Raw genomic sequence first — 26,388 nt, 5'->3', positions numbered from 1 at the left:
AGCCTGTTCACTTGTTGGTTTCAGTCAGAGTTTATCAGCCAGCTAACAATGTTTTTCTCTCACAACAAACCATCACTAGCCGGGCTTATCAGCCCAGAAACCAATCAGCGAACAGGCTCACTAACCATCGGCGTTATGATCTGTTTGACACACGTGGATTTCGCATTGAACATGTCATTCCCAAAGAGCCTAGAAACCACAGTATATCAGGTTCGTTTTTTGGTAAATTCATTTCATGTGCGTGGAAGTTTTCATTTTCCGAGTGTATCTCAAGGTTTGGTGTACACTTTGTTTTATTGACAAATCCATTCAATTTGAGTGTTCTTAGCCCCTGTTCGTTTGTCTTATAAGCCGTACTTTTTCAGCGAACGAACAGTATTTTTTTCTCTCACAACAAATCAACCAACAATACTTTCAGCCATGGCTTATCAGCCAAGCGAACAGGGCCGGCCTAGGATAGAGCTGACTCGTTTTGTGACGCCATTTGCAAAAAGAAAAGGAGGAGGGGGGGGGGGGGGGGTGTTAATCAATTATACTGGAAATGAAGTACAGTACATTTCCCTCAACGATAGCATGCAGTTGCAACAGCAGGGAGATAAAACAGGCCCAACAGCCCTTAAAAAACCTTGAACTGACTCGGTCCTACTAGCCTGATTAACTAGCCAGTAGCAAACGAAGGCATCAGGACAACGAAAGTGACAATCGAAGCCACGAAGCAAAAATATCTTTCGTTCTTCAGTGTGCCCATCACCATCATTAGTGAAGGCAGAGGCACCCAAAAGGAAACGCCAGCGGAGCCGGCTTCATGACGAAGCAAAGCCTATGCTTTAGGGCTTGTAAAATGAAATGGACCACCAAGATACTTATTTCCCTTGCTCAAGTCTAAATACACTCATTGCCATGGCATGCACAACATTTTAAAACTCGCCTACGATGCTTTCCTTGCACTTGCCTCTTGGCTACACACTCTTGAAAGGCATACCAGGCGTGTAGAATACCCAACTATCCAACTGGAGTGTGTCCTCATACATCACGTGCAAACGAAGAAAATCATAAATTCATACTTCATTCGAGGCCCAAAACATGAAAGAGATGAATTATGATAAGCTGCATGGAAATGTGCTTGAAGGAACACACAGCCATCAGATCAATCTGTAAAAGCTCCAGAATACAATACTACAAGGTACTGCATCAGTATGATGGGGAAATTCCCGTCGCATATCTATGAAAAATTCAAACCGATCCAGCAGAATTATCTAATACAAGTAACCAAAAGGAAACAAAAGCAAAAGGAGATAAAGGGGCAAACATATGTACCTATGTTGCTAGCACTCTGCTTAACAACATTATTTCTATGTTGCTAAGTTAACCTATTCAAGAATACTACAGCACCGTTTCAGAGGATATGTTGCCTATACGTATCTCTTGGGAGTCTTGACGATTTTGATAGCTCCATCAGTGGCTCGATTAACTGTCCAGGTGCTTGGCCTAGCTGCCTCTTCATGCTCTCAATCAACGAAACACAGACGGCTAATAATCCGGGATGGATGCAAAAGTGTACCCTTGTGCTCCTCTCCATGAATAATAAGCAGCTCGAGTTTCATAATAACCTGTAAAACAGATTTACAGCCACATTGAAGTCACATAGTTGACAGAAAAAGTCAATCTAAAATGTCAACTATCTACTGATCACAAACTAACCAATTTTACTGATCACATTGCTAGAAGAATATAACTAAAATACTTAACGACTTGGGACAAAGATACATTCACAGAAATGCATGTCTGCATCATTCGTGCCCAAAAAAGAAGGCACAATCTGAAAAGTAAATACAGAAGGATGAAGTGGTTTGTGGTAACATACCGGGAAGGAAAGCAAGCACACCCAGGAATAAGAGACCATATGCCTGAGAACCATCACCCTCCATGTGATTTGCGAGTATAAAATATGACAGGGAGAGGAGTAAAATTCCTATAAGGAGGAGAAAAAGTGCTAGGGCAATTGGCTTCCATGGAATTCTCATGTGCGATTTTGGCGTGTAGGTGAATCGTAGGTTATCATCAGCTTCTTCACGAGCAAGGTCTCCATCTATATCCTCCATAGGAAGATGTGAATACTGAACATTGCGTCTTGTTGCCATTATAGGATCTGCAACGAAATGTATTAAAAAAACCTAAAGTAGCGCAAAAATATATAAGATCACACAGTGGAGCAAATATAATAGAGCTAGAAACTTTTGAGTCCTTGAAGTCCCCTATCAGTGGAAACATCACAGCCTTAAAGATTGTTAGATGTATAGATGTACTTTTTATTTTGCCTCTACTTGGAGGGGTTCTTTGCATATGTACACACATGTATACTTGCCCCTTTGGGTCTGGAATAGATCAGTTGGCCAATTCTAACATGGTATCGAGCTAGGGTTCCAGGTTTCACCTCAGCCACCGGCCGACCCGCGCCGCCTCGCGCGGTCCTGCGCGGCCGTCTCGCGCGCGCACCTCGCGCTGCCCCGCGCGGCCGCCCGCGCACCCACTCCGCGCGGCTCCGTGCCGCCGCTACTCCTTCCTCTGCGTGCTCGGCTGCTCGCCACTCTCCTCTGTTTTTGGCCCACCCGCCTCCCAGCCCGGTGTTGCTCCCTCCTCTGTTTCTGGTGTTTGCTCCCTCCACTGTTTCATTTTCCTTCCACAAACTCCTTCCAAAAAAAACAGCGAGCTCTCTTCTTCCATGGCATCCCCCGGGCGCCCTGGTCCTATTCCTGTCCCTCGGTGCCCTGTCATTTTCAATGGCACAAATTGGGGTGACTTTGTTTTCCATTTGGAGGTTCACATGGATGGGCAGCTATTGTGGGGCTACCTCACGGGTGAGCGGATCGGTCCTCCCTGTCTTGTACTCCCCACGCTGCCCACATACCCGCCAGATGCTGATGATGATGCCAAGACTACTTTACTTGAGGCATTTGAGGCTCAGATGGAGAGCTACCAGTCTGATCTTGGTGTCTATGAGACTTGGCTGCGCGAGGAGAAATCTGCTAAGGCTATCTTACTTGCGAGCATGGAGGTTGATCTCGCACGGTCCCTCAGAGGTCTTGCCACTTCACACCTTATGTGGGATCACCTCCGTCGCAGTTACGAGATCCGTAACGAAGCGATGTACCTTGCTGTTGTTGAGGAGGCTCAGTCACTTCGTTAGCTTGATTCTACAGTTGAGGACTTCCATCGTCAGATGACAGGCGTCTGGCATCGTCTAGATGGTTTGGGTGCTGACGTCTGGAATCGTCTAGACGGTTTGGGTGCTGAGTTCTGCGGTGGTGGTACTTGTCGGTGTTGTGACCGCCACCGGGACCAGAGAGACACCCTTCGCCTTCACGAGTTCCTATTTCAGCTGCGTCTGGAGTTCGAGATTGTTCGGGAGTAGTTGCTGACTCGCCGTCCTCGCCCATCGCTCTCCGAGGCGATGCCTGAGCTGCGAGCCGAGGAGACACGTCTTCGAGCTGGGGGTGTGAGTCGTGCTCCGCCGCAGCCCTCCGTCCTGGCAGCCCCAACTCCACCGGTCTCCCCGCCTCCGTCCCAGTTTCCGGTGGTGGCAGGGGTCCCTTCTGGGCCATGAGGAGAAGGATTGTCGCAAGAAGCAGCGCAACCGACAGGGGTGTTGTGGCAGTGGTAGACGCTACTCTCAGGGCCCCTCTCAGGGCTCTGGTGGTTCCTCTACTTCGCAGGGCACTCGTTCCGAGCAAGAGGTTCTTGCCCTATTTCGTCGCCTCACTACTGTAGCTCAGGCCTCCACTCACGGGACTACAGCTCAGGCTTCTAGTTCCACCCCTCCTCCTCCTCCGTCAGGTATATCATCCCCATGGTTTCTTGACTCCGGTGCCTCTTTTCATATGACACCCCATGCGACACACCTGTCCTCTCTGTCTTCTTCCGATCCACCTATTTTTGTTCGCACCGCAGATGGCATTTCCCTTCCTGCTGCTAGGAGATGTGTTCTTTTGACTTCTTCTTTTGATGTTCCTACTGTTTCGCATGTTCCCCAACTCACCATGCAACTGCTATCTGCAGGTCAAATCATTGATCATGGTTGTCGCATAATCCTTGAGTCTGATTCTTGTTGTGTTCAGGATCTCCATACGGGCCTTTTAGTGGGAACTGGGCCTAGGCGTCGGGACTCACAATGCCTATGGGAGCTTGATTGGTTGTGTCTTCCTTCACCCGCTTTGACTCCCCCATCACCCAATTCTCCAGCATCTGCGTCAGCTGCTTCGTCTACCGCTTCTTTTGCGCAGTGGCATCGTCGTCTTGGTCACCTCTCTGGTTCTAGATTGTCTAGTCTTGTTGGTAGTGGTGTGTTAGGCCCTGTTTCTGGTGACACTACTCTTAATTCTATGGGTTGTAAACTTGGAAAATAGTTGCAACTCCCCTATCCCTCTAGTGAGTGTTGACACCTATGGAGGCACACACAGACAAAATCCGCAAGCGCACGGGTATCGAAGTAGTTTTCACCCGGAGTATTATCGAGTATCGTATCCACGGGGAAACGTGTGCGTTGTCTAACAAGTTTGTCCAGGGATAGCAATCAAGGTTTAAGGTATGAGTAGAGAGGATTCCTATGGTTATGACCCTATGCAAAGCAAGGCTTATGATTCTAATGTTCACTTTGGGACGCCGCTTAAACGGTAAAGCACCGCTAATAGATAACTCTACCGACACGACTACGGTCCTACTAATTTAAGAACCTGCTCAATTCGATGTGAACTACAAAGGATAGACAGGGCTGTCACCTCCCGCTGCTACCACACAACCAGAAAGCAGGGAGCAAACACAGGTAGTCGATAGCCTAAGCACCACGCTTATGCTAACGATTACTACTCTAATCCAGCTAGCAAGAACTAGAGCACTCAAAAGAACTGTGAACCCGTGAACAAAATAGCACAAAACTTACTTTAAACAGAAATCAATTATCAGAGGTATCTCAGATGTACACTTGGAGAAGCCTAGATCCGCCAAAGTACAAGCCGTAGAGGTAGCACCGACAGGCCGGTACTCCCTCCAAACTCTTCCCTCACTCTCCAGCTCACTAATTCTATTGCAAGACTAGATCCTACAGAGGACTACTCTTCTTTTGAGAGCTGGCTCTGATCCTGATGAGGAGGATATGAATTAGGGTTTTAGGATAGCTCCAGGGAGGGGGGCAAATGCTGGTATATATAGGCCAGAGCATCAATTCTGGACCCTCGGATCAAACCGACTTGAAAGAACAGCGTAGACGCAATCTAGGAGTCGGTGGAGAACCGACATTCGAAGGAGGGGCTGACAGGTGGGCCCAGAGGGTCGGGCGGCCTGCAGGTGGGGTCGGCCGGCCCCACATGGCAGCCACCTGCCCTCTGCTTCGGTGGTTTGTCTTCTGGAGTCTTCTAGAGTTTTCCCACGTTGGTTTCGCAACGGATAAACGTGATTTACTTTGACGAATAGGTCCTCCTTGCCAGTTTTCTGGATAAACCCTGCTGAAAACATAAATTCACCTAAACTCGTGGAATTTATTAGTTTAAACACCTAAACCTTTGTTTGCGATCATTTTCATGCATTTATACAAGTTATGTTGACGGTTTATGATTGATGTTAATGACCGTCAACAGTGAGTCAGTCCCAGAGGCCTTTTGATCTTGTTCATTCTGATGTATGGGGTCTTGCACCTCTAGTTTCAAAAGGAGGACAATCATATTATGTTATTTTCATTGATGACTATTCGAGATTTACTTGAATTTATTTGATGTCCCCTCGAGGTCAATTTCTTTCTATTTACCAGCAATTTACTACCATGATCCGTACCCAGTATAACTCTCCCATTTGAGTTTTTCGTGCGGATTCTGCTGGTGAGTACATCTCCACTGTTCATCGCTCCTACCTTGCTGAGTAGGGTACTCTTGCCCAATTTTCATGTCCTGGTGCTCATGCTCAGAATGGTGTTGCTGAGCGCAAGCATCGCCATATTCTTGAGACTGCTCGTGCTCTCTTGATCTCTTCTGCACTTGCTCCTCATTTCTAGGCTGAGGTAGTTTCTACGGCTGTTTTCCTCATAAATCGCCAACCCTCTACTTCTCTTCAGGGTTGCACTCCCTATGAGCGTTTTTTTCGGCACCCCTCCTTCCTATAGCCATCTTCGTTATTTTGGGTGTGTCTGTTACGTCCTACTTCCACCTCATGAGCGCACCAAACTCACTACTCAGTCTGTTGAGTGTGTTTTTCTTGGGTACAGTACGGAACACAAGGGCTATCGCTGCTATGACCCTGTTGCTCGGCGGATGAGGATTTCTCGAGATGTCACTTTTGATGAGTCTCGACCTTACTATCCTCGTTCCCCTTCTGGTCATCCTGGTACCGCTGAGTCCCTCACGTTTCTCACTTTACATGAGTGGTATCTTCCGCTGTCATCTTCACCTCCGCCACCTCCTACCTCTCCACCTCTGTCACCTACTATCTCTCCACCTCCGCCACCTCCTCCTACTTCTCCACCTTCACCACCTCCTACTACCTCTCCACCACCAGTCTCTCCTCCACCATCACCGTTGCGTCCTTCCCATGAGATCACTCACTACTACACTCGTCGTCCATGCCCTGCACCACCACTTGACTCTCCCTCGTCCGTCCTTGGACCTCATCCTAAGTCTCCTCCTCGCTATGCTCTTCGTGACCGCAGTACCCTTCGTCCTCCCGATCGCCTTGGCTTCACTGCTGCCGTTTTGGCTGAGCCCGCGACCTATTAGGAAGCTGCTGCTCACCAGGAGTGGCAGCATGCTATGGCTAAGGAGATTGCTGCACTTGAGCGTACTGGCACTTGGGATCTTGTTCCTTTACCACTTCATGTCACTACTATCACTTGAAAGTGGGTGTACAAGGTAAACACCTGCTCGGATGGCTCTCTTGAGCGCTACAAGGCTCGCCTTGTGGCGCGAGGCTTCCAACAGGAGCAAGGTCGTGACTATGAGGAGACCTTCGCTCCTGTCGCTCACATGACTACTATTCGGACTCTTCTTGCAGTTGCTTCTGTTCGTTAGTGGTCGATTTCTTAGTTGGATGTCAAGAACGCCTTCCTCAATGGCGAGCTCCGTGAGGAAGTCTATATGTAGCCACCTCCAGGGTACTCCGTTTCGGATGGATGGTTTGTCGGTTGCGTCGTTCCCTCTATGGTCTTAAGCAAGCTCCTCGTGCTTGGTTCGAGCATTTCTCCTCTGGTGTCATTGATGCTGGCTTCAAGCCTAGTGACCATGATCCTGCTCTCTTTGTTCACACTTCTCCTCGTGGTCGCACACTCCTTCTCTATGTCGATGACATGATCATCACAGGTGACGACTCTCAGTACATTGCCTTTGTGAAGCAGTGTCTCAATGAGACATTCCTCATGTGTGATTTAGGTCCTCTTCGTTACTTCCTTGGTCTTGAGGTCACCTCCACATCTGATGGTATTTTTCTCTCTCAGGAGAAGTACACTCAGGACCTCCTTTCTCGTGCTGCTCTCACTGATCACCGCACTGTTGACACTCCTATGGAGCTTAGTGTTCACCTCCGACCCACTGACGATGCACCACTTGCTGATCCCACTTGCTATTGTCAGCTTGTTGGGAGCCTTGTCTATCTTGGGATCACCCGTCCTGATATTACTCACTATGTTCATATCTTGAGTCAGTTTGTCTCGGCTCCTACTCAGTTCCACTATGCTCACCTACTTCGTGTTATGCGATACCTTTGTGGAACCATCTCCTACCGCCTTTTCTTCCCTCGCTCTAGTTCTCTCTAGCTTCAGGCGTACTCTGACGCGACCTGGGCGAGTGATCCCACTGATCGCTACTCTCTCTCAGCTTATTGTGTTTTCCTTGGCTCCTCCTTAATTGCCTGGAAAACCAAGAAGCAGACTGCAATTTCCCACTCGAGTGCTGAGGCTGAGCTGCGTGCTATGGCGACTGTGACTGCAGAGGTGACATGGCTACGATGGCTTCTTGAGGATTTTGGTGTGTCTGCCACTGCACCCATCAGTATTGCTCGGGATCCGGTCAAGCATGAGCTCACCAAACACATTGGCGTTGATGCTTCCTACATGAGATCGCACGTGCGTGATCAGGTTGTGTCCCTCCACCACGTGCCTTCAGAGGCTCAGCTAGCCGATTTTTTCACCAAGGCACAGACACGGGCCCATCATAGATTCTTACTCTCCAAACTCAGTGTTGTAGATCCACCATGAGTTTGAGGGGGGTGTTAGATGTATAGATGTACTTTGTATTTTCCCTCTACTTGGAGGGGTTCTTTTTATATGTACACAAATGTATACTTGCCCCTTTGGGCCTGGAATAGATCAGTTGGCCAATTCTAACAAAGATATCCCAAAATTATGGACTTAATAACTGAGTACAGAGTTAAACTTGGATCTATGAGTGATTTCTAGTTAGTCAGATTACATATGCTCATTCTAAATGAAGAGTTCAACAATTTTTAAGAATGAACAGAAAGCATTTCATCGATTAGCAAGTCAAGTAAATTCTTACATACGAGAAGAACAAAGGGAACTCTAGCTGGTTGAATGAAAATAACGGAGAACTGAACATAAGCTCAAACACAAAACCATATGAATAATTGAATATAGACAGCAATAGTGTCATATGGCATCAGTTCTCTACTACTTCCAAAGCTAGAGGTACAGTATGGCAGGAGCCAAATGCATGTGTGAAAAATAAATCATATGAATGTTGACACCATTACAGGACTTCAATAGGACATGTATTCTAAGCAAGTATCTCTAGATTATGACTATCAATTAGTAATTGTCTATATTCATGGGATCCAGTTATGCGAATTCGAATTTGTTTGCTATTGTTGCTACTGCAATACAGAATAGAAAGAGTAAAGTAGATGCGCTTCCTGCTTCAGTTCTCACATACTCGTGAGTCGTGATTACTAAGCACGTCCACGACTAAGCCCTAAGGACAACCGAAAGTATCATAATCATAAAGAGCTTATCCCCCCACTACACTCGATGCAGTTATATCGGCTATGCGTGGAACAAATAGGCCAATAGCTGGATAAGAGAAGGGCATCCCAGCAATTGGTTAATCGGCCGGGATGGGTTAACAACCAATGCAGAGTAAGTGAGGCGCATCTGTGCACTAATTGGACGCGGATCGGACGATCCGTCGAACACCATGCGTGCGGGTGCGGTGGAGGGGAGTGGGGAGAGCTAGGACAGTGCCTGACCTGGAGCACGTCGGGCGGGGAGTTGGCGAGGAGCCGAGGAGGTGGGTCGGCACCGGTGCTGGACGCCGCTTGGGAGGCTGGCGGAGGCCGTCAGCGGCGCCGGGCCGGCGACCGCGCAACGCAAAATCGAGGTGAAGCAGCGGGACTGCGGGAATTGTTCGCGTACGAATCGCGAAGTATATGGTCTAGTGCGACTAGGTTATCGCGACACGAATACATGGATGCATGGAATTCTCTATTTTTTTAATTTTCTCTGTAACTCAGAAAATATACCAGAAATATAACATAGTCCATCTGTCCCATAAAAAGAGTAGCTATAAGATTGGTATTGGTCAAACTTTTATAAATTTAATTAACAAGATTTATAAAAAATATTAGTAATATTTATATCTCTAAATAAGTTTATTATAAAAATAAAATCAACAATCTATCTAACGATAAGTAGTAGTAAAAATATTAATATTTTCTTATATATGTTGATCAAAATTAAAAATATGTTATATTACTTATTTAAAAAATGTTACGCGTGTTCTTAAAAATGCAAAATTTATATATGATGTTTTTTATTTTAAATGTTTTGAATATCCAAAGTCATGAAGATTTTACAGTAAATCACATCTCTACTGATTATTTGTGGCAAAAGTTTCATACACAGAAGAGCTAATGTGAGAGTGCAGAAAGTACAACTATGTTTTTAGCTTGTTTAATACATTAGTTAAAAGAGAAAAAATGATTTCCCTGAATTGTAAGATTAACATACTATTTAAGTAACTTATTTCTCTTAATATTAAATGGCCAAAATTTCATCCTAATTTTTCGTCTGCCTCGTATTAAGTATCACGATATATTGGAGAGTTTTTTCTATCGCGTTTTTAAAAATTTAATCCAGACCTATGACACATACTCATACGAGTTAGAACAACTCACGTATCACGATGATGGATACAATGTCCAACCCTAGTACGTACGTCCTCCGTATATGCGACCCAAACTTATGATCCATGCATATACAAATTAGAACAATCCACATCTATGTAAAGAGTCTAATTTCTATACTAACATTTGCTAGTAGGGAAAATTCATATTATCCCTAACCTGTTCAAGTCCGGCGGAACCACCACACCCTCGCTGCCGCCATGCCGATCTCCCCCACGGAGAAAGAGATGCCCAGGCATCGGCAGTACAAGCGATCGTCCAGTGCTTCTCGGTCCGTGCGGTCACCGGACAGGGCCGAATCCTGGCATCTCAAACCACGGCTGGTCATGCGGATCTCGTCCACGGATGACGCGATCCTCGTCGTCCAAGGATGCCAGGGCCGACGCCTCACATTGCAAAGCATCGCGGACCATGCGGATCTCATCGACAGAGATAAATGTTTTTGGCTAGGGGCGGTTGAAGCGGCCATCGTCGTCCGAAGCCGCCAGTGCTTCCTATCCAACCTGGGTGATTCTAAACCGGGTAGGCCCCCTAGAGAGACTCCTTCCACGGTGACGGCACCACGTCATTTGTATCCTACACCTCCGGCGGCGAGCAGGTCACGGTCTCCTTCGTGCTCGAGAAGCCGCCGCGGACTTCCCTCGTCACCCTCGACTGGCCATAAGGGCCCCGCCCATCGGAGGGGAGCACATCAAAGCCGCACGTCCTTGCCGCGCACCACAAGGGCCCCGCTCGTCGGAGTACCATGCTTCCATCGACTTCTTCGTCTACAAGGCCAACGGCAGCGAGGGACCCTCCTTATGTTGGCGTTTAGTCCCACATTGTGTAGCGATGGTGGGGGAGCACAACATATAAGGTGAGGACAGTTCCACATATCAGGCTAGTCTTTTAGGTTGAGTAAGGCCCAAAGGCCTTATATGTTGTCAGCTCCGGTGGACATAGGGCCTGTGGGAGCGTAGGCTTGTGGTAACGAGCCGGACCGGCTGTAAGCCAGCTCCAAGATCGAGAACTCGGTGGTCACCACCGGTTTCAACAACTGGTATCGGAGCCCATGGTCAAAAAAAGCTAAACCTAATAAAAAATCTCGAGCATAACATCATGGCGGGGGCACCCCGATGTGTGACTAAGGGGGATATTATTGGGGTTTAGTTCCACATCGTGTAGCGATGGTGGTGGAGCACAACATATCAGGCGGAAGAACCCTCACCTATCAGGCTAACCTATCAGGCTAGTCTTTTGGGTTGAGTTAGGCCCAAATACCTTATATGTTGTTAGCTCCGGTGGACCTAGGACCTATGGGGCGCAGGCTCGTAACGAGCCAGGCTGGCTGCAAGCCAGCTCTATGATCGAGAACTCGGTGGTCACCACCGGTTTCAACAATTGGTATCAGAGCCCATGGTAAAAAAAAACTAAACCCGATAAAAAAAATCTTGAACATTACATATGGCGGGGGCACCCCGATGTGTGACTAAGGAAGAGATTATCGGGGTTTAGTTTCACATTGTGTAGCGATGGTGGAAGAGCACAACATATAAGGTGGGGGACAGTGCCACCTATCAGGCTAGTCTTTTGAGTTGAATGAGGCCCAAAGACCTTATATGTTGTCAGCTCCAGTGGACCTAAGACCTATGGGAGCACAGGCTCATGGTAATGAGCCGGACCGGCTTCAAGCTAGCTCCAAGATCGAGAACTCAATGGTCACCACCGGTTCCAACAACCGGTGTCGAAGCCCATGGTCAAAAAAGCTAAACCCAATAAAAAATCTCGAACGTTATATATGGCGGGGGCACCGCGATGTGTGACTAAGGGGGAGATTATTGAGGTTTAATCCCACATCATGTAGCGATGGTGGAAGAGCACAACATATAAGGTGGGGGCAGTCCCACCTATCAGGCTAGTCTTTTTGGTTGAGTGAGGCCTAAATGCCTTATATGTTGCCAGCTCCGGTGGACCTGGAACCTGTGGGAGCGCAGTCTCGTGGTAACAAGCTGGGTCGGCTGCAAGTCAGCTCTAAGACCGAACTCGATGGTCACCGCCGGTTCCAACACTTTGACGCGTTTGCCTCTTTGCTACTGGAAGGGGCCTTCGAATGCAGACAGCCCTGCGCATCATGGGCAAGGCATCCACGGGTCTTCTGTCCTGCAGCGATGATTTCTTCATTGTAGCTGATCTCGCGAGAAGGTCACCTCGACCTTCCCAAATTGACATGTACTCTGGGTTGAATTACTGGAAAGTCTTCAGGAATGTGCCTATCCATCAATCCATGATGCTGATGGCGTCTCACATTTGTCCTGGTGGTCAACTGATGTGGTGTTACCCTGCCGCCATCACTTGATCTGGGTGGACTATTTCAGAGGGATGATTCTTGCCCACATCACACATCCAGGAAACGGCTCAACTGACCTGCAGGAGTCTGTTCTAAGATACGTGCCGCTTCCGGTGGATCCAGTTCAAGATAATCCTTATGACAATGACTATGGGCGAGGAATCGAGGATGCCCTGGAGCTTCCCGTAGTGTTTGTAACAACCACCATGGCATCAAGTTCGTCAGTGTTAACAAACATAGCAGCAGTTTCAGGCTTTCAGCATCACCCTGTGGTCCCTGTGCGAGGATGAAAAATGGAGAGAAGATGCAACAATGGATGCTGCCCAACTTTGGGACCTCGATTCTGAAAACTGCCTTCCAAAAGTATAACCAGCATTTCCTGTTGTCGAGATGGAAAACCCTGACGCCATTTGCTTCTTGTTGAATGAGGGCCGATACACTGCTGAACCCTGTACCCCAACATGGATGATCAAGATTCACATGAAGAAGATTCTACTAGATTTTACTGAATACTCCAGGAAAGGAATACCGTCTTATCAGAAAACGTATACAACTGCTAGGAGTATGTCTGAGGGGCTCTCCTTCATCTCCAGTGAAATGCCATGTTACCTGTCCGGACGAACCATGAAAAGGTAATCTCCGTGCGATTGCAATGAGAGGAAATAAACTATCAAATAGACAAAAAGTTATTAATCATTCATGAAAAACAAGAACGAAAATGGTACATTATTTAAGTTTTACACTTTCTATAAAAATTATAAGATCTATAATTTAATCTATGATGACCATGACCTCCATAATTATAAGTAATGTTGGCAGTAATATGATAATGTCATATTAAGCTTGCATCAAATTAAAATACAACACAGATATATTTTTTCGACCATTGCAATGCATAAAAATATTTACTTTATAAATATCTCATAACTTTAATTTTTATACTATCCATTTATTGGTACAGTTAAATGTTGAGGTGGTGACTTCCTTTGAGCACCCATAAAAATATGAAATTCTAATATATGACTGAAGTCGCTGAGAAGATAGTTATCGACATGTCAAGGATAAATTTGTCCATTGCTGGTTATGACGGAAGATCTCTTGATTTTCTACATGAGAACCATCGCTGAAGATTGCACTGGTACATGTATATAGCTTGGAGACACATTTATTTAGGTTTTATTTGGTTGAGCTTTTGAAAAGTACTTCTGCTGCCTACCAACAAAAAAAGGTGCTTCTGCTGCCAAAAAGTAGAAAGCCAATCAAACGGTGGAAAACTGCTACTTTCGTGTAATATAGTTTTGGAAGTACATTGAACCTTGCTTTTCGCTTTCTGCCGGTTCATGCGCCAACCCTACAGTGATAGCCATGGATATCACTGGTGGTTGATGCTTTCATTCGACAATGATAAACTATTATCACTGTTGGGTTGCCCAACCGGCAGTGATAGGTCACCCTTCATTGCTGATTATCCTCTGCTGGCATGAATTCTAGCATTGATGGGTGATTCCGACCCGACAATGATCCATTGTTCTAGCGTAGCGTTATACCATTCACCCCTTAGGAGTAGTAGATAGGCACTAAGGCTTTGTTTGGATTTTAAAGTTGAGTTGGCTAAAGTTAATGGCTAAACTTTAGATAATTTTGGCTTGCTCTAGACAGATGGTCTAATGTATCATCTAAAGTTAATTTAGCCAACTTAAAAAATCATTTGTTAATTGGACCATACAAAATGAGTTAAAATGATCTAAGGATAAGTGACTAAATTTTAGACCATAGCATTCGAACAGGCCTAACACTGATTGGACCGACGGCAAAAGCATTTCCACTCTAACCGCGCGTTGGACACACCAGTACCAAAGCATTGAAGCAGCCCACTGAGCCTCCAGCTCGGGCGCTCCTACTGGCTCGGCGATCAATTCATCGGATGCGCGCGGGCGACCAGGCGAATCCAGCGTTTCCGTGCGCGCAAGGGCACAGGGACTCACCAAGAGAGCAGCACGAAACGACCAGTGCCTGTGGTGCGCATCGTCGTCATTAGCGTACAGTCCGAAGGATATGTATGGCGTGGCGCCGTGTAGCGCGTGCTCACCGACACCGGCACCCGCGGCGCACCGCGCACCGAGCTAGGCAGCTAGCTAGTGATCAGCTTGCCACCATGTTCGCCGCGGATTGCCCATCGTTCGTTTACACTGCGCTTGCACAGTTGCAGAGCGGCAAGCCAGCAATGGTAGCGTACTAGCTAGCGTGGCTTGTTGCATCACGATCTCAAACGTCAGACCTGAAAACAACTAAACACTCTTGCAGACTGACAAAAGTACTTATATGATGGTAAACGTGAAACTTACCACGCGCTTGTATATATATAAACGATCGTATCTAAACGTTCACAGGCGTTGAGATTTGTCCTAGGCGAAACCCTCTCTTACTGAGCACCAAATAAGGTGCCTAGATAACGTTTGGTTTGAGGTGGAACATGGACGAAGTAGTTTGTCCACTTTGTCCTGTGTTAAATTCTAGGACAGAGGGGACAAAGTCATCCCCAGAGAGGAATATTCCCTCTAAATCTGGGCTCTGTTATTCCAAAAAAAAAAGGAGGAATGTTTCTTGGCTAATCATTGCTCAAAATGGGATCGAGCCGTAGCTCGTGTGGTAATCGCTGCAGGTGGTGCAGTGGCCGGTCGTGGGTTCGAGCTCTGCTCGACTCACGATCCCCACCGGGGTTTTCCCCATATTTAACAGGTGCAGCCTCTCTCGCGTGGAGCTACAAAGGGATAGAGGCACGCCCATCGCCTATAGAGCCTTGGATGGTTTCAGTGATCTCCTCAAGGACGCGATCTTAGAATCTAGGTGTAGGTGTAGGGTCTGGTTGTGTACATGAGGTGTGAGTGTGGTGTGTGTGAGTGTGTGTGGTGTTGGTGTGTGTCTGTTCATAAATAGATACTACAGTTGTACTTAGATGAGAAGCGAAAAAAAAAATCATTGCTCAAAACTATTTGATGGAGATACGATGGACTAATATCTCTGGTGTCTGTATGAGTTTAGCATGTTCAAGCATAGCGTGGAGTCCGATTACGAAGTAAATTGGAATGTCAAAAGTTTTCCATGGTCCGACACACTCTCCCTGTTCGTATGAGTTAGAGAATTGTGTTCACGCATATGGTGCGGAGTCTGATTCTAAAACAAATTTGAACACATTATGTGATCAGTGGATAAATCTCTAGGCCTCCCATACCTATATATATATATGAGTTATATCAACACACCTCAAGCATAATATGAAGTTTGATCGCAAGACGAATTGAAAAGTATAACATGATCGTTAAATAAAACTTCGTCAAATCATAAGTTCCATTGCAAGGCATGCACGCATGTGCTATGTTTTCCTAGTGGGACTAAAATCAGTTATTTGAGGTTCTCACCGATGATATAACACCTCCCTAATCACAGTGCACTCAACAACGAGCCACTCATCGATAGATCCTCACTGCAGCAGATTAACTCTATTCGAGGCACTAATAAGCATGCTGTTAGATTTTATCATGCGTGCAAGGACATGAACTGTGCTGCATCAAAAGCAATTGCACTTGCACCATCCAGTGCTGGCATGCATCCTCGGCCACACGAACGCGCGTCGCACTGTCCTGATCATTATTATGTGACGACTAGGATTTATGTTAATGTGCTTATTAGGTTAGAATCCATACTTGCTATCTAGTATCTATGGACCTTTTGCTTAGTGTGAATCCTTGCTAAGGACATGATTAGCTTGATGACCCTAAGGACTCAATAGATTGCCTTTGTAGAAGAACTTAGGAGCCAAGGTGGTGCGGGGGCCGGGGTTTAGAGTTTACATAGGCTAAGATTTTTGATTTAAATTTTTAGGACCCAGTCTCTCTCTTGGGTCATTTGGTCCTTAAGTGTGTGAGAGATGAGATGCAGGAGTGTTGCAACTCGAGAGATGCCTATACCAGAAGCCAATTAGGATTTGGCGGATGGGTTATTGTTTTTTCTGCTTTCACAACGCGTTAACGCAAAAACTAGTGCACGAAGACGAAATCGTTGCATTTGATCATTTTCCTGTGAGTATTGTGTCCACTTACATATGTTTTCCATATATGTTTTTGAGAACCCACTGAAATATTAGTACCTTCATTCTCTTTTATAAGGTGCACACCCATATCAAAATTCAAACTTTAATATCTTTGACCAATAATTGGAATAACAATTTTTAATTATTAGAACACAAACTTGATATAGTTAGATTTGTAATTAAATCTGCTATCCAATAATCATAAGTTTATAAGTATAAATACTATAAAATAAAATAAATAGATGATCAAAGTGTAATTTAGGAGACCGTATCATATTAAGTTATGTCTTATAAATAAAGAGAATGAAGGGAGTAATATCTCATCGTGTTTTCGTCAGGAAATAAACTAATTTCCCCATGGGTCTTTTAATTTTCTTGTCGGTTTTAAACAGTACCCAGAAGTTAATCTCTAACATTTCTATTCGCAAAAAAAAAGCTAAAAAAGTTTATATGTAGCTTTAAATGGAAACCTAAAACCAGTTATTTGAGGAAGTAACCGATGATATTTTTTTCTGTTTATACAGGCTAATCAGAGCGCACCATCATCACTGATGAGGCACTTATGGATCGTTCGTCACTGGAGCAGATGCAACACTAACGCTATGCGAGTCACTAATAAGCAAAGCGCAGTAAGCCTCTATGCGTGCTGTGCAAGGACATGAACTGTGGCACCAAGCTATGTCGTCTATCGGTGCTGCATCAAAAGCAATTGCACTTGCACCATCTAGTGCTGCCATGCATTCTCGGCCACGCGAGCACCGGTATATACCGCACTGATTCCGATAGATCACCATACCTTCGATATTTCTTCCTCCACTCCAGTCCAGAGATGCGAAGATGCGCATGCGAGCGATCGCCAGACCGCTATATAAACCCATCCATGGCTGCTCTATCACTCAGTACAATCTCAAGCCAGGCACACAGGACCAAAGACATCGATCATGGCTGCCTCGCCTTACCAGCAAGCTCTCGCTCTCCTGTGCGCCTGCCTGCTCCTGGCCGGCGCGGCGTCCGGCGGCCGCGTGGACGTGGAAGACATGCTGATGATGGACCGGTTCCGCGCGTGGCAGGCCGCGTACAACCGCTCGTACGGGACCGCCGCGGAGCGTCTGCGCCGGTTCGAGGTGTAGCGCCAGAACATGGAGCTCATCGAGGCCACGAACCGGCGCGGCCTCCCGTACCAGCTCGGCGAGACCCCGTTCACGGACCTCACCAGCGAGTAGTTCCTCGCCACGCACACCATGCCGCGCCTGCGCGCGCCCGAGGCCGCCGCCGCGCGGCACCGGGAGCTCATCACAACGCGCGCTGGCCATGTCAGCGACGGCGGTCGTCGCCACTGGAACTGGAACTCCACGACGGACCTCGACGTCCCCGAAAGCGTGAACTGGAGGACCAAGGGCGCGGTGACACCGGTCAAGGACCAAGGACCTTGTGGTAAACAATACTCGTAGAAAAATATTTACCAATCACCGTATCACACGCATATTCCTACAACGTATACGGGACACAAAACAGACACACACGCACACACACACTGTCATGATAGATGATCGACGACGATGCCCCTCTCCTTGCAGGCAGTTGTTGGGCATTCGCGACGGTGGCGTCGATCGAAGGCCTGCACAAGATAAGGACGGGCCAGCTCGTCTCCCTATCGGAGCAGGAGCTCGTGGACTGCTCGAGGTCCCCGCCCAACAATGGCTGCGACGGCGGCGACCCTGGGGCTGCCATGGACTGGGTGGCCGCTAACGGCGGCCTCACCACCGAGTCCGACTACCCGTACTACCCGCCCGACGGGCAGCAGGGAAAATGCAAGCCCGACAAGGTGCACAACCACGTCGCCAAGATCAGAGGCAGGAAGTTGGTGGATCAAAAATTCAAAACAACGAAGCAGCGCTGGAGGTCGCCGTGGTGCAGCAGCCTGTTGCCGTGGACATAAATTCAGAAACCCTCCAGCACTGCAACGGCGGGGTGATCAATGGCCCCTGCGACCCTGACAAGACCGACCACGGCGTCACGGTGGTCGGGTACGGTGCCGAATCCGGCGGCCGCAAGTACTGGATCGTCAAGAACTCGTGGGGCGAAAACTGGGGCGAGATGGGATACTTTCGCCTCGAGAGGCGCATCAAGGACAACAGAGGCACGTGCGGTATAGCCACATGGGCAAACTACCCGGTGACGTGAGCTCCCGCCCGTCCGTCGCCACCGTGCTTACTTGCCTGGTCGATCGTATACTCGTATGGATGATTAACTATATATATAGTACTGTACAGTCGCCTTGCGTCCTGCACATGCGCAGCGCAAACCTATATCTGATGAGGTGCAGAAGTCAGCTTGAAGAACAGGCTGAAATAAACTCGACGCGGCCAGTAGTCAGTACAGCGTCGTCGTCGTCATTTGCCAATGTTATGTATAATCTCATAAAAACTATTATGTGGCTGTGCTAAATAGAATGTCCCCTACTTTAATTATAACTAGCAAATTTAGATACCCCCTACTTTAACCAGCAAATTTATCCGTGCATTACAATGAAACCTAATTATGGTCGGAATGGAATCTAATTAATAGAATAAATGGATGATATGATACCAAATAACACTGAACTACGTACATAATACTCTCTGCATTTCAAATTATAAGTCGTTCTAGCTTTTTTGATATATAACTTTTGATACGTACCTCGATACAGATTATGGCTAGATACTAGAAAAGCCAGAATGACTTACAATTTAGGACGGAGAGAGTATTAAGTTACTACCATCATTTTTCAATGGTGCATTATACAAATACTAAAACCGACTATGCTGATCTTAACTTGCGCAATTAATACAATGGATGGAATATTCAACAACACTGTTCGGTCGAGATTATACTGTTAAATGGCCAAGTTTCTCCATAATTCCGTAAATCTTGTCTAGCAAAACCAAGAATCACTTCTCCTAAAAAAAACAAGAATCACAATGGGAAAAAATGAAAAAAAATACCCCATCTTGTGACGTGCCTTCTAACACTTCCCTCCGATCACAAATTTGTCCATGCATTCTAATAGAGCATACAACTTAACTTATTATGCGTAGTACTACAAAATTTATTTTTGGAGATTAGTACTTTCGTTTATGGAGGTATCACATTTATATCACTGTCTTTCATAATAGAGATCCATTTTCAAAGACCCACATGCCATTTGCAGAGGTGGAGGAATCGGTGTAACCCGTCTCCTAGAAACCGGCTAAGCCAGGTTTATCTGATAGCACTCTAACGCTAGTTTTTGTGTATATCCTATATATAGCTCTCCCTTTCCCCTTGTGTTGGCTGCTGTTGCTCCCCTTGCCATACACGACCAGAAGCCCTTGGCTACTCCCAAACCTCCCTTTGCAGGTCATAGAGATTAGAGAAGTGAAAATTCTTAGTTTGGGGAGTGTGCTTTGTTTTGTGAGAAGCCTAAGTGGTATTAGAGAGCCTGAGAGACATTATATGATGAGCTGTCAAACCCTTTGACCACTTGAGCAAGTTGAGCTTTTGGTTGATTGCATTTTGTTACTGTTGGAGCTTTTCTTGTAGGTACGGTGGCTAGGTGACGCCGGCAAGTACCTAAGGTTGTGGGTGGCTGTAGGAAGTTTGTGAGGGCTGCAATCTTGCCCCTAAAAGGGAAAATATCACCTAGTAGAGGCGTGGAAAGTGATTGAATGAAACTTGGCTAGAGCTCGTCCATGAAGGTCATTCACGGCTTCCACAATAGAGATGCTGGATCCAGTGAGGATCTGAATACTAGCAAATACATTGTTGCGTCTTCATTTGGTTTGCCTCACATTTTGTATTTACATTGCCTATTTATTATCCTTCCGCTTGTGTCAACTTGAGTTCCGTGTGTGTTTGTGACTACATGGGCTGTGTGAATATGTTGATAGACTCACAAAGAAGCCACAAACCAAGTTTGTGTTGATGTGAAAGAGGCAAAGAGGGCTCTAACTATTTTTCTTTGGAACTTAGAGAAAACTGGAGGAACCCGGCTAAGCCGGGTTGGACACTGTGGTGTGTCAAACAGCCAAAACTAGTTAGGCTGGGTTATTGCAAAGCCGGTTAGGCCAGGTTTGATTGTGTGTGTTGTTTATATTGTTTTAATTGTTAATATTTGTTGAAAAGTTTTGTAGAGCCTATTCAATCCTCTCCCCCTCTAGGCATCAAGTTGGTCCTTTCTAAGGAAAATATTTTTATGAAACCTATAAGTTAGCACAACTAGAATATAGAGAACTTGTAGACTTTGCTAGGCTAGATGCCTAGATCTGAACAAAGATGTTTAGTGAACTTTAAGACTTCATGCAACATATGAGTTGAAAACTTTGATGTATATATATAGTATATTTGATGTATATGAAGGATGACTATGGTAGAATGAAGTAAGTATTTGTGTTTGTATATACATGCATGAAAATATAATTCCATGTGATGTATATTTGCTATGTTGTTAGAATTAGCTATGATGTCTATTTGAATTTAAATGTGATCAGTTTAATAGTAATATAGCCAGAAGCATTTGACTTTTTCTTTTAAAAAAATATTTGTACATGAGCTTTATTTTACTTGACTGTCTCTAGAATTCAGTTAATACTTATTAGAGGCAGCTTTATTACATAAACCTCCTGTGTAAAATGTTTACACATGCGATTATCTTAAGTTTACATGTGGATGTTTATGGCCTACTGCCAACGTAAATGGATTTACATACGCGGCTCTCAAGCTGACGATAATGCAATGTTATCATTTTCATTGGCCTTTCATACCGGCGGCTCATGAAACCACCAACAAAGATGCAAAGCCTACCACCAGAAAAAAAAACCTTTTCTGTGCTAATGATGAAAACATGTTATTAGAACCTATAAAAAGGTGAATAATTCTAATAACACTCTTCAACAACAACATATGTGAACTCAGAAAGATTAATTTATGGTACATAAAACATATGATAACAAAGAAATTAGAATAATTTGCATATACGATAACAAAAACCTTTTCAGAAAAGAGGTACAACCTTTTTCCAACTAGATCAAATGTTAGCATCAAAGTTCACAAACACATTATAATATAACCATCTCATAAACATTTTTCTAGCACCCTAGTGGGTCTCCAACGTGCAGGAACATGCCAGAGGGGTGGAGAGCCACTATGGTTGTGAGTTGTGATGAACCTATGCCTCTGGCAGTGGTGAGCCAATGACGCTCGCTCAACATCGAATAACAACCAACTGGGACGTCCTATACCATTATATTGCTACCAGCACGCTCTGGCTTCGCCGTGGCTCCATATTCATAAACATTCTTCTAGTACCTCTGGTGCACCATCTTGACTACAAACAGACAGTGTATATGGGCAGCTTTCTTTCACATAGAGCATATTTTGAGACTATACAAAAATGATGAACCAATTTGTGGGACTACAAGTGACCGGCACATGCAGGGGGACCTCTTCTATCCGTGTGGTGGGGTCTAGACACCGGTTTTATAACAAGAAGCAATGGCGGTAGTTGGATCCAATGGTGGAAAATCAATCAATTGATGGTTAATTAGATGGATCCAACGGTTCATAAAACTGTTGGGTTAATATAAAACATGGCAATGATATATCACTGTTGGGTCATAGCCTGAGCCGATAGTGATATGACACTTATCACTGCTAGTTTGTGGCTTGACCCGGCAATGATATGCCACTGCCATGTGGTAGTTTGAACTGACAGTGATAGGTGCTTTCATTGTTGGGTGAAAATTTTCTCCGGAATTTTCTAGATTCTAGGCTTACAAACAGGCAATGAAAAGCAATAGCTGCGACTCCAGCACAACCGACAGTGATGCACGGGCACTAATTGCCTATTCTGGCATAGTTGAAACATTCCCAATTTCCCACGAAGGGAAAATCCATAGAATGATTTATAATATGATGAAACCAATGTTTGATTCCATCATATTATCATATATCAGTCGATATCACAGTCATACATCGTAAGATTACAAGAATACAAGATATTACATCACTGGGGAACACACCTATTACAGAGTTAATCTAGCGGAAGACTATCAAGTGAAGGCTTCTCCTTCATGGGTTGTCATCAGAGTTGGCATAGTGCAGCGTAGATTCCATCTCCGAACCAAACTTGAGCGTAGGCACGAGACCTCCTAATCCTTCTATAGTCAGCATCTCTGAGAAGCAGGAAATCTGCACACCGCCAGATGTGTGCAGGCCATGGTCAGCATTGATGAGCTTTAGTGGAAAAGATAAAACAAGAGGATCTGGCGATCCTAACATTTGGCTGTGGTTTGCATCCTTAGCGCATGAGAAGTAAGTAATAGTAGTAATGTAATAATAATGTCCAGTTTTTAACACATTCCCAGCCACACACATCCACATCCATCCACCAACCATCCATCCCAAACCATCTCCACACCACCACACCTTATCTCATCTCACACACTCAGGTCGACAGGCCAACTCCCTCTCGGCCTTGTCTCAACGGCCTGCAGCCCCAAGGCTCACGACCGCAAAATACCCCATCCCTAGAGGGAGAAAAGAAAGACTCATCTCCTATTTAGTTTAAGCGAAACCCAGAAAAGGTCCATAGCCGTCAAGTTGGCATATATATCGATCGATCAACCATACACTCTACAGAGGTTTTACATACCCACAAGATTAGCCATCCTCGGAGCCATGTATCTCCTAGGCAGAATTCCGGTCGCTTGCTAGCCTAGAACGATGCCACCCTACCTCTCAGCCTTGGAACACCCCAAGTCTAGTCTGGGATGGCTGATACTGTGACTCATAGATAGAGCCGGGGCCCTCCGGATGTCAAGAGCCGGGTCCACAAGGCCTCCTGAAGTCTCGGAAGGGTGTGGGGGAAAACCGCGCGCCCCGTACCTCCTTGCACACGTTCACCTAGCAGTAGTGGCATCGCTCTACCAAGTAGTCCGACTGTCCCGCACCATATAGGGCGAGTGGGATGTAAAGGATTCCCGGTGAATCTGAGTACTAGTAAGTCCTTAGGGATGACCAAGCCAGAATGTCTCTATCAGGGTTTCCATTTTACGTGCCACCACAGCACCTCTACCCCGGGCTCCACCTCTCCAAGGTTCACACCCAAGGCCACCTCCAATTACCATTTACCCGCCACAGGTATTCCATATTCAAGTGCCCAGGTAGCACCACATGGCAAGACTCGCCCCAGGCTCATCGTTATTCCAGCTCGGTCGACACAACCCTCACTCTCCACGCACCCAAGACACACACAGCACGCTCACACACCACCAAGTCTGGCACCCATAGCCAAACCATTCCTAGGGGGTTCACCACCAGCATCACATCCCCGATATAATGCGAAGTGGAGTTAATATTAATTATAGTGGGGTAATATGCAAGCAAGCAGGCAAGTAAGCATATTTAAGCGAGCGAATGTGCAAAGCAGGGTGACGTGGTAGAGTGGGTTGCATCAGGGTAATAATGGCTCAGGTAGTAGCATGCATCAAAGTACTAGCAAAGGAATAATTATAAAGCGCTAGCAGTTCTAAATATTATGCAATGTCTAATAGGATTCTCTAAAATAGGGTGCTGCCATGACACCTATGATGTAGAGGTAGTAGTGGTACAATTCTCCATTCGTTGGTGTTCCATTAGCGGGGTCACCTCCTTCTGTGTTGACTCCATTCCGCAGTCCTTGTCGTCGTCCACGTTCTCTTGGTCCGATCGTCAGCTACTTCGCGAAGCGACACGCAAGGCAAAAGAGCACTCAACACTCGAAAGGACGACAAGATGCAGGAAGATCCAACAACACCAATGGCACACTAAAGGATTCACAGCTTAGCCCTCTCGGCGGTTGTCTGATTTCCTTGGGCCAATAAACACAAGTGACAGTTTGCTTATGCACAAGCTTATGTCATGGCCAAGCCGGTATGGCTTTACGATAAACGGTTTAAGCCAGAGCTTATCCAGAGCAAACACCACGGCTCACGATCTTTCGATCTGGTGTCATTGAGCTAACGGGGATTGGAAGACGGGCCCTACAAAGGAAGAACGACGGGGTTTAGCTCCTACAGTTTTATTCCGCAAGTCACAATTGGATACGAGAAGCAAACAAGAACGAATAACACTGTTGTGACTTGGCTCCAATGTACTTTGGCTAGCCCGCTATGGTAGAAAGCGGTAGCGCAAGGAGATTGGACAGCGACGGGTCCTCTCGATCCACACGATGCTATAACGTCGGGAGTCGAGAAGGCAGTCGTTCAACATGGCAAATGCAGCGGGGTTAGCTAGGCACGTCCATGTTATGTTCCCAGACACATCTTCAGGGAAGATGTTTTTAGACGGTCGATCGGGTCGACACGCACGGGTCCGAGGTACGACATAGACTATAGCTTCGCTAGCTAAAAAGAGATAGTCTGGTTTTTGATCCAATCGCCATGGACACGGCGGGATCGAACAGAGCGGCTAATAGGGCAATAACAGCAAGGAACTGAGGTCTGCTCCTTCCAACACACACGCCACGACAAAAGACAGGGCATTGGAAGGAGCGACTCACTAAAGAGTACAAGTGCGCAAACCACTCGTAGGGTACCTGACTTAGGTGCACTGGCATTAAGACATCTCTCTGATTCATAGTGGTGCGGTTGTCACCACGGGAATCAAGGAAATGCGATAGTCATACAAGGTACAAGCATACGGGGGTTTGTGCACGAAGAGGCAAGTAAAAGTAAAAGAGTGGCGTAACTCCATGGTCATGGCAAGGCGAACTCGCGGCCACAAGCTATACCAACGGGTTGGCACCCATTGTTCCATGATTGTTATCTCCAGGTCATCTCCCTCAGGACTTGGTCATTGAGGGCTCAAGGCGTGCATCGATGTTAGTATCGACATCGAATCCATCACGACCATGTTCAAGGGCCGAAGGCAGGAGCTAACACTCGTGGTACTATGAAGCCAACTAAAAAGCGACGGGTCAAGTTACACTCGGCATCACGGTCATGGCGAGATGGATCCCGCGATCGTAACGTCCGAACGAGGTACGATCCCTCAGCTGGCTCGAAGGCTCGGCACACAGGCAACAACACCAACAATCAACGATAAGAACCAAACATGACCGAAGACGCAACAACTAGACATGACTGAGGAGTAGCACATTCCATAGTTGGGGATAGGCAGACCTGCACAAGGGCATGGTGTAGATAGATATAGATAGATCAAGATCATGTATTGTAAGTGGACGAACGAGTATAAGAATGAGCGGAAAGGGGCTTTCGTCGGTGGTCGGAGATGTCACCGAGGTGGTCGGTGAGATCACCGTCGTGGTCGGAAGGCTAGCCGAGGTGGTCGGAAAGGCTGGCCGAGGTGGTCGGAGAGCTTTGCCGACGTGGTCGGTGAGATCGCGGAGGTGGTCGGAGTGATCATCAACGTGGTCGGTGAGATTGCCGAAGTGGTCAGAAAGGTTGCCAACATGGTCGGAAAGGTTGTAGACGGCTTTCCAAGGTCTCAATAAAACATCGACTATGATTTGGTCACCCGAAGGTTCAGAGGGTAACGTGGCTTGCCCCAGAGGGTCATGGTTTGCATCTGGCCAACAATGGCCCACTATGGCTTGGTACGGCTTTAGTTATCCAGTCTCGTGGGGCTACAGTGGGCCATGGTTGGCCGGTCATGGCTACAGGTGGCCAAGGGCTTGCTACGAGCATCGAGTCTTTGGCTTAGGCATATATCACGGCTGTCAGGTGCTAGGGTCCCGCGGTGGCAATCCAAAGTTAGTCTGTGAGCTGCGCGAACGCGAGTG

The 26,388-nt window shown here is 46.4% G+C and overlaps 2 protein-coding genes and 2 pseudogenes across 2 annotated transcripts in view; 2 read left to right on the top strand and 2 right to left on the bottom strand.

Moving 5' to 3' along the window:
- Positions 1-1,056: 1,056 nt before the first annotated feature.
- Positions 1,057-9,414, bottom strand: LOC136542565 (uncharacterized). Its single transcript, XM_066535067.1, has 3 exons — positions 9,238-9,414; positions 1,865-2,149; positions 1,057-1,610 (listed from the first exon to the last, which is right to left on the bottom strand). Exons 2-3 carry the CDS (start codon positions 2,139-2,141, stop codon positions 1,531-1,533), a joined length of 357 nt encoding a protein of 118 aa, XP_066391164.1. The 5' UTR covers positions 2,142-2,149; positions 9,238-9,414; the 3' UTR covers positions 1,057-1,530.
- Positions 9,415-10,373: 959 nt separating this feature from the next.
- On the top strand, positions 10,374-13,135 carry LOC136544522 (uncharacterized; annotated as a pseudogene).
- A 4,265-nt stretch (positions 13,136-17,400) lies between these two features.
- Positions 17,401-18,871, top strand: LOC136547124 (senescence-specific cysteine protease SAG39-like; annotated as a pseudogene).
- Positions 18,872-22,123: 3,252 nt separating this feature from the next.
- The window catches only part of LOC136542564 (uncharacterized), a 32,676-nt gene continuing 28,411 nt past the window's right edge, over positions 22,124-26,388 (bottom strand). Inside the window, exon 2 of the mRNA XM_066535066.1 lies at positions 22,124-22,796. The gene's annotated coding sequence lies outside the window, so the exon portion shown is untranslated. The remainder of the gene's footprint in view (positions 22,797-26,388) is intronic.

This window comes from Miscanthus floridulus, chromosome 3 (genome assembly GCF_019320115.1).
Source record: "Miscanthus floridulus cultivar M001 chromosome 3, ASM1932011v1, whole genome shotgun sequence".
NCBI lineage: Eukaryota > Viridiplantae > Streptophyta > Magnoliopsida > Poales > Poaceae > Miscanthus > Miscanthus floridulus.
This window is presented reverse-complemented; position numbering and strand designations above follow the sequence as displayed.

Coding starts and splice junctions, on each gene's coding strand:
- LOC136542565 (XM_066535067.1), bottom strand. CDS start 2,141: ATGGCAACAAGACGCAATGTTCAGTATTCACATCTTCCTATGGAGGAT. Junction 1,611..1,864: donor TGTGCTTGCTTTCCTTCCCG/GTATGTTACCAC, acceptor TCTGTTTTACAG/GTTATTATGAAACTCGAGCT.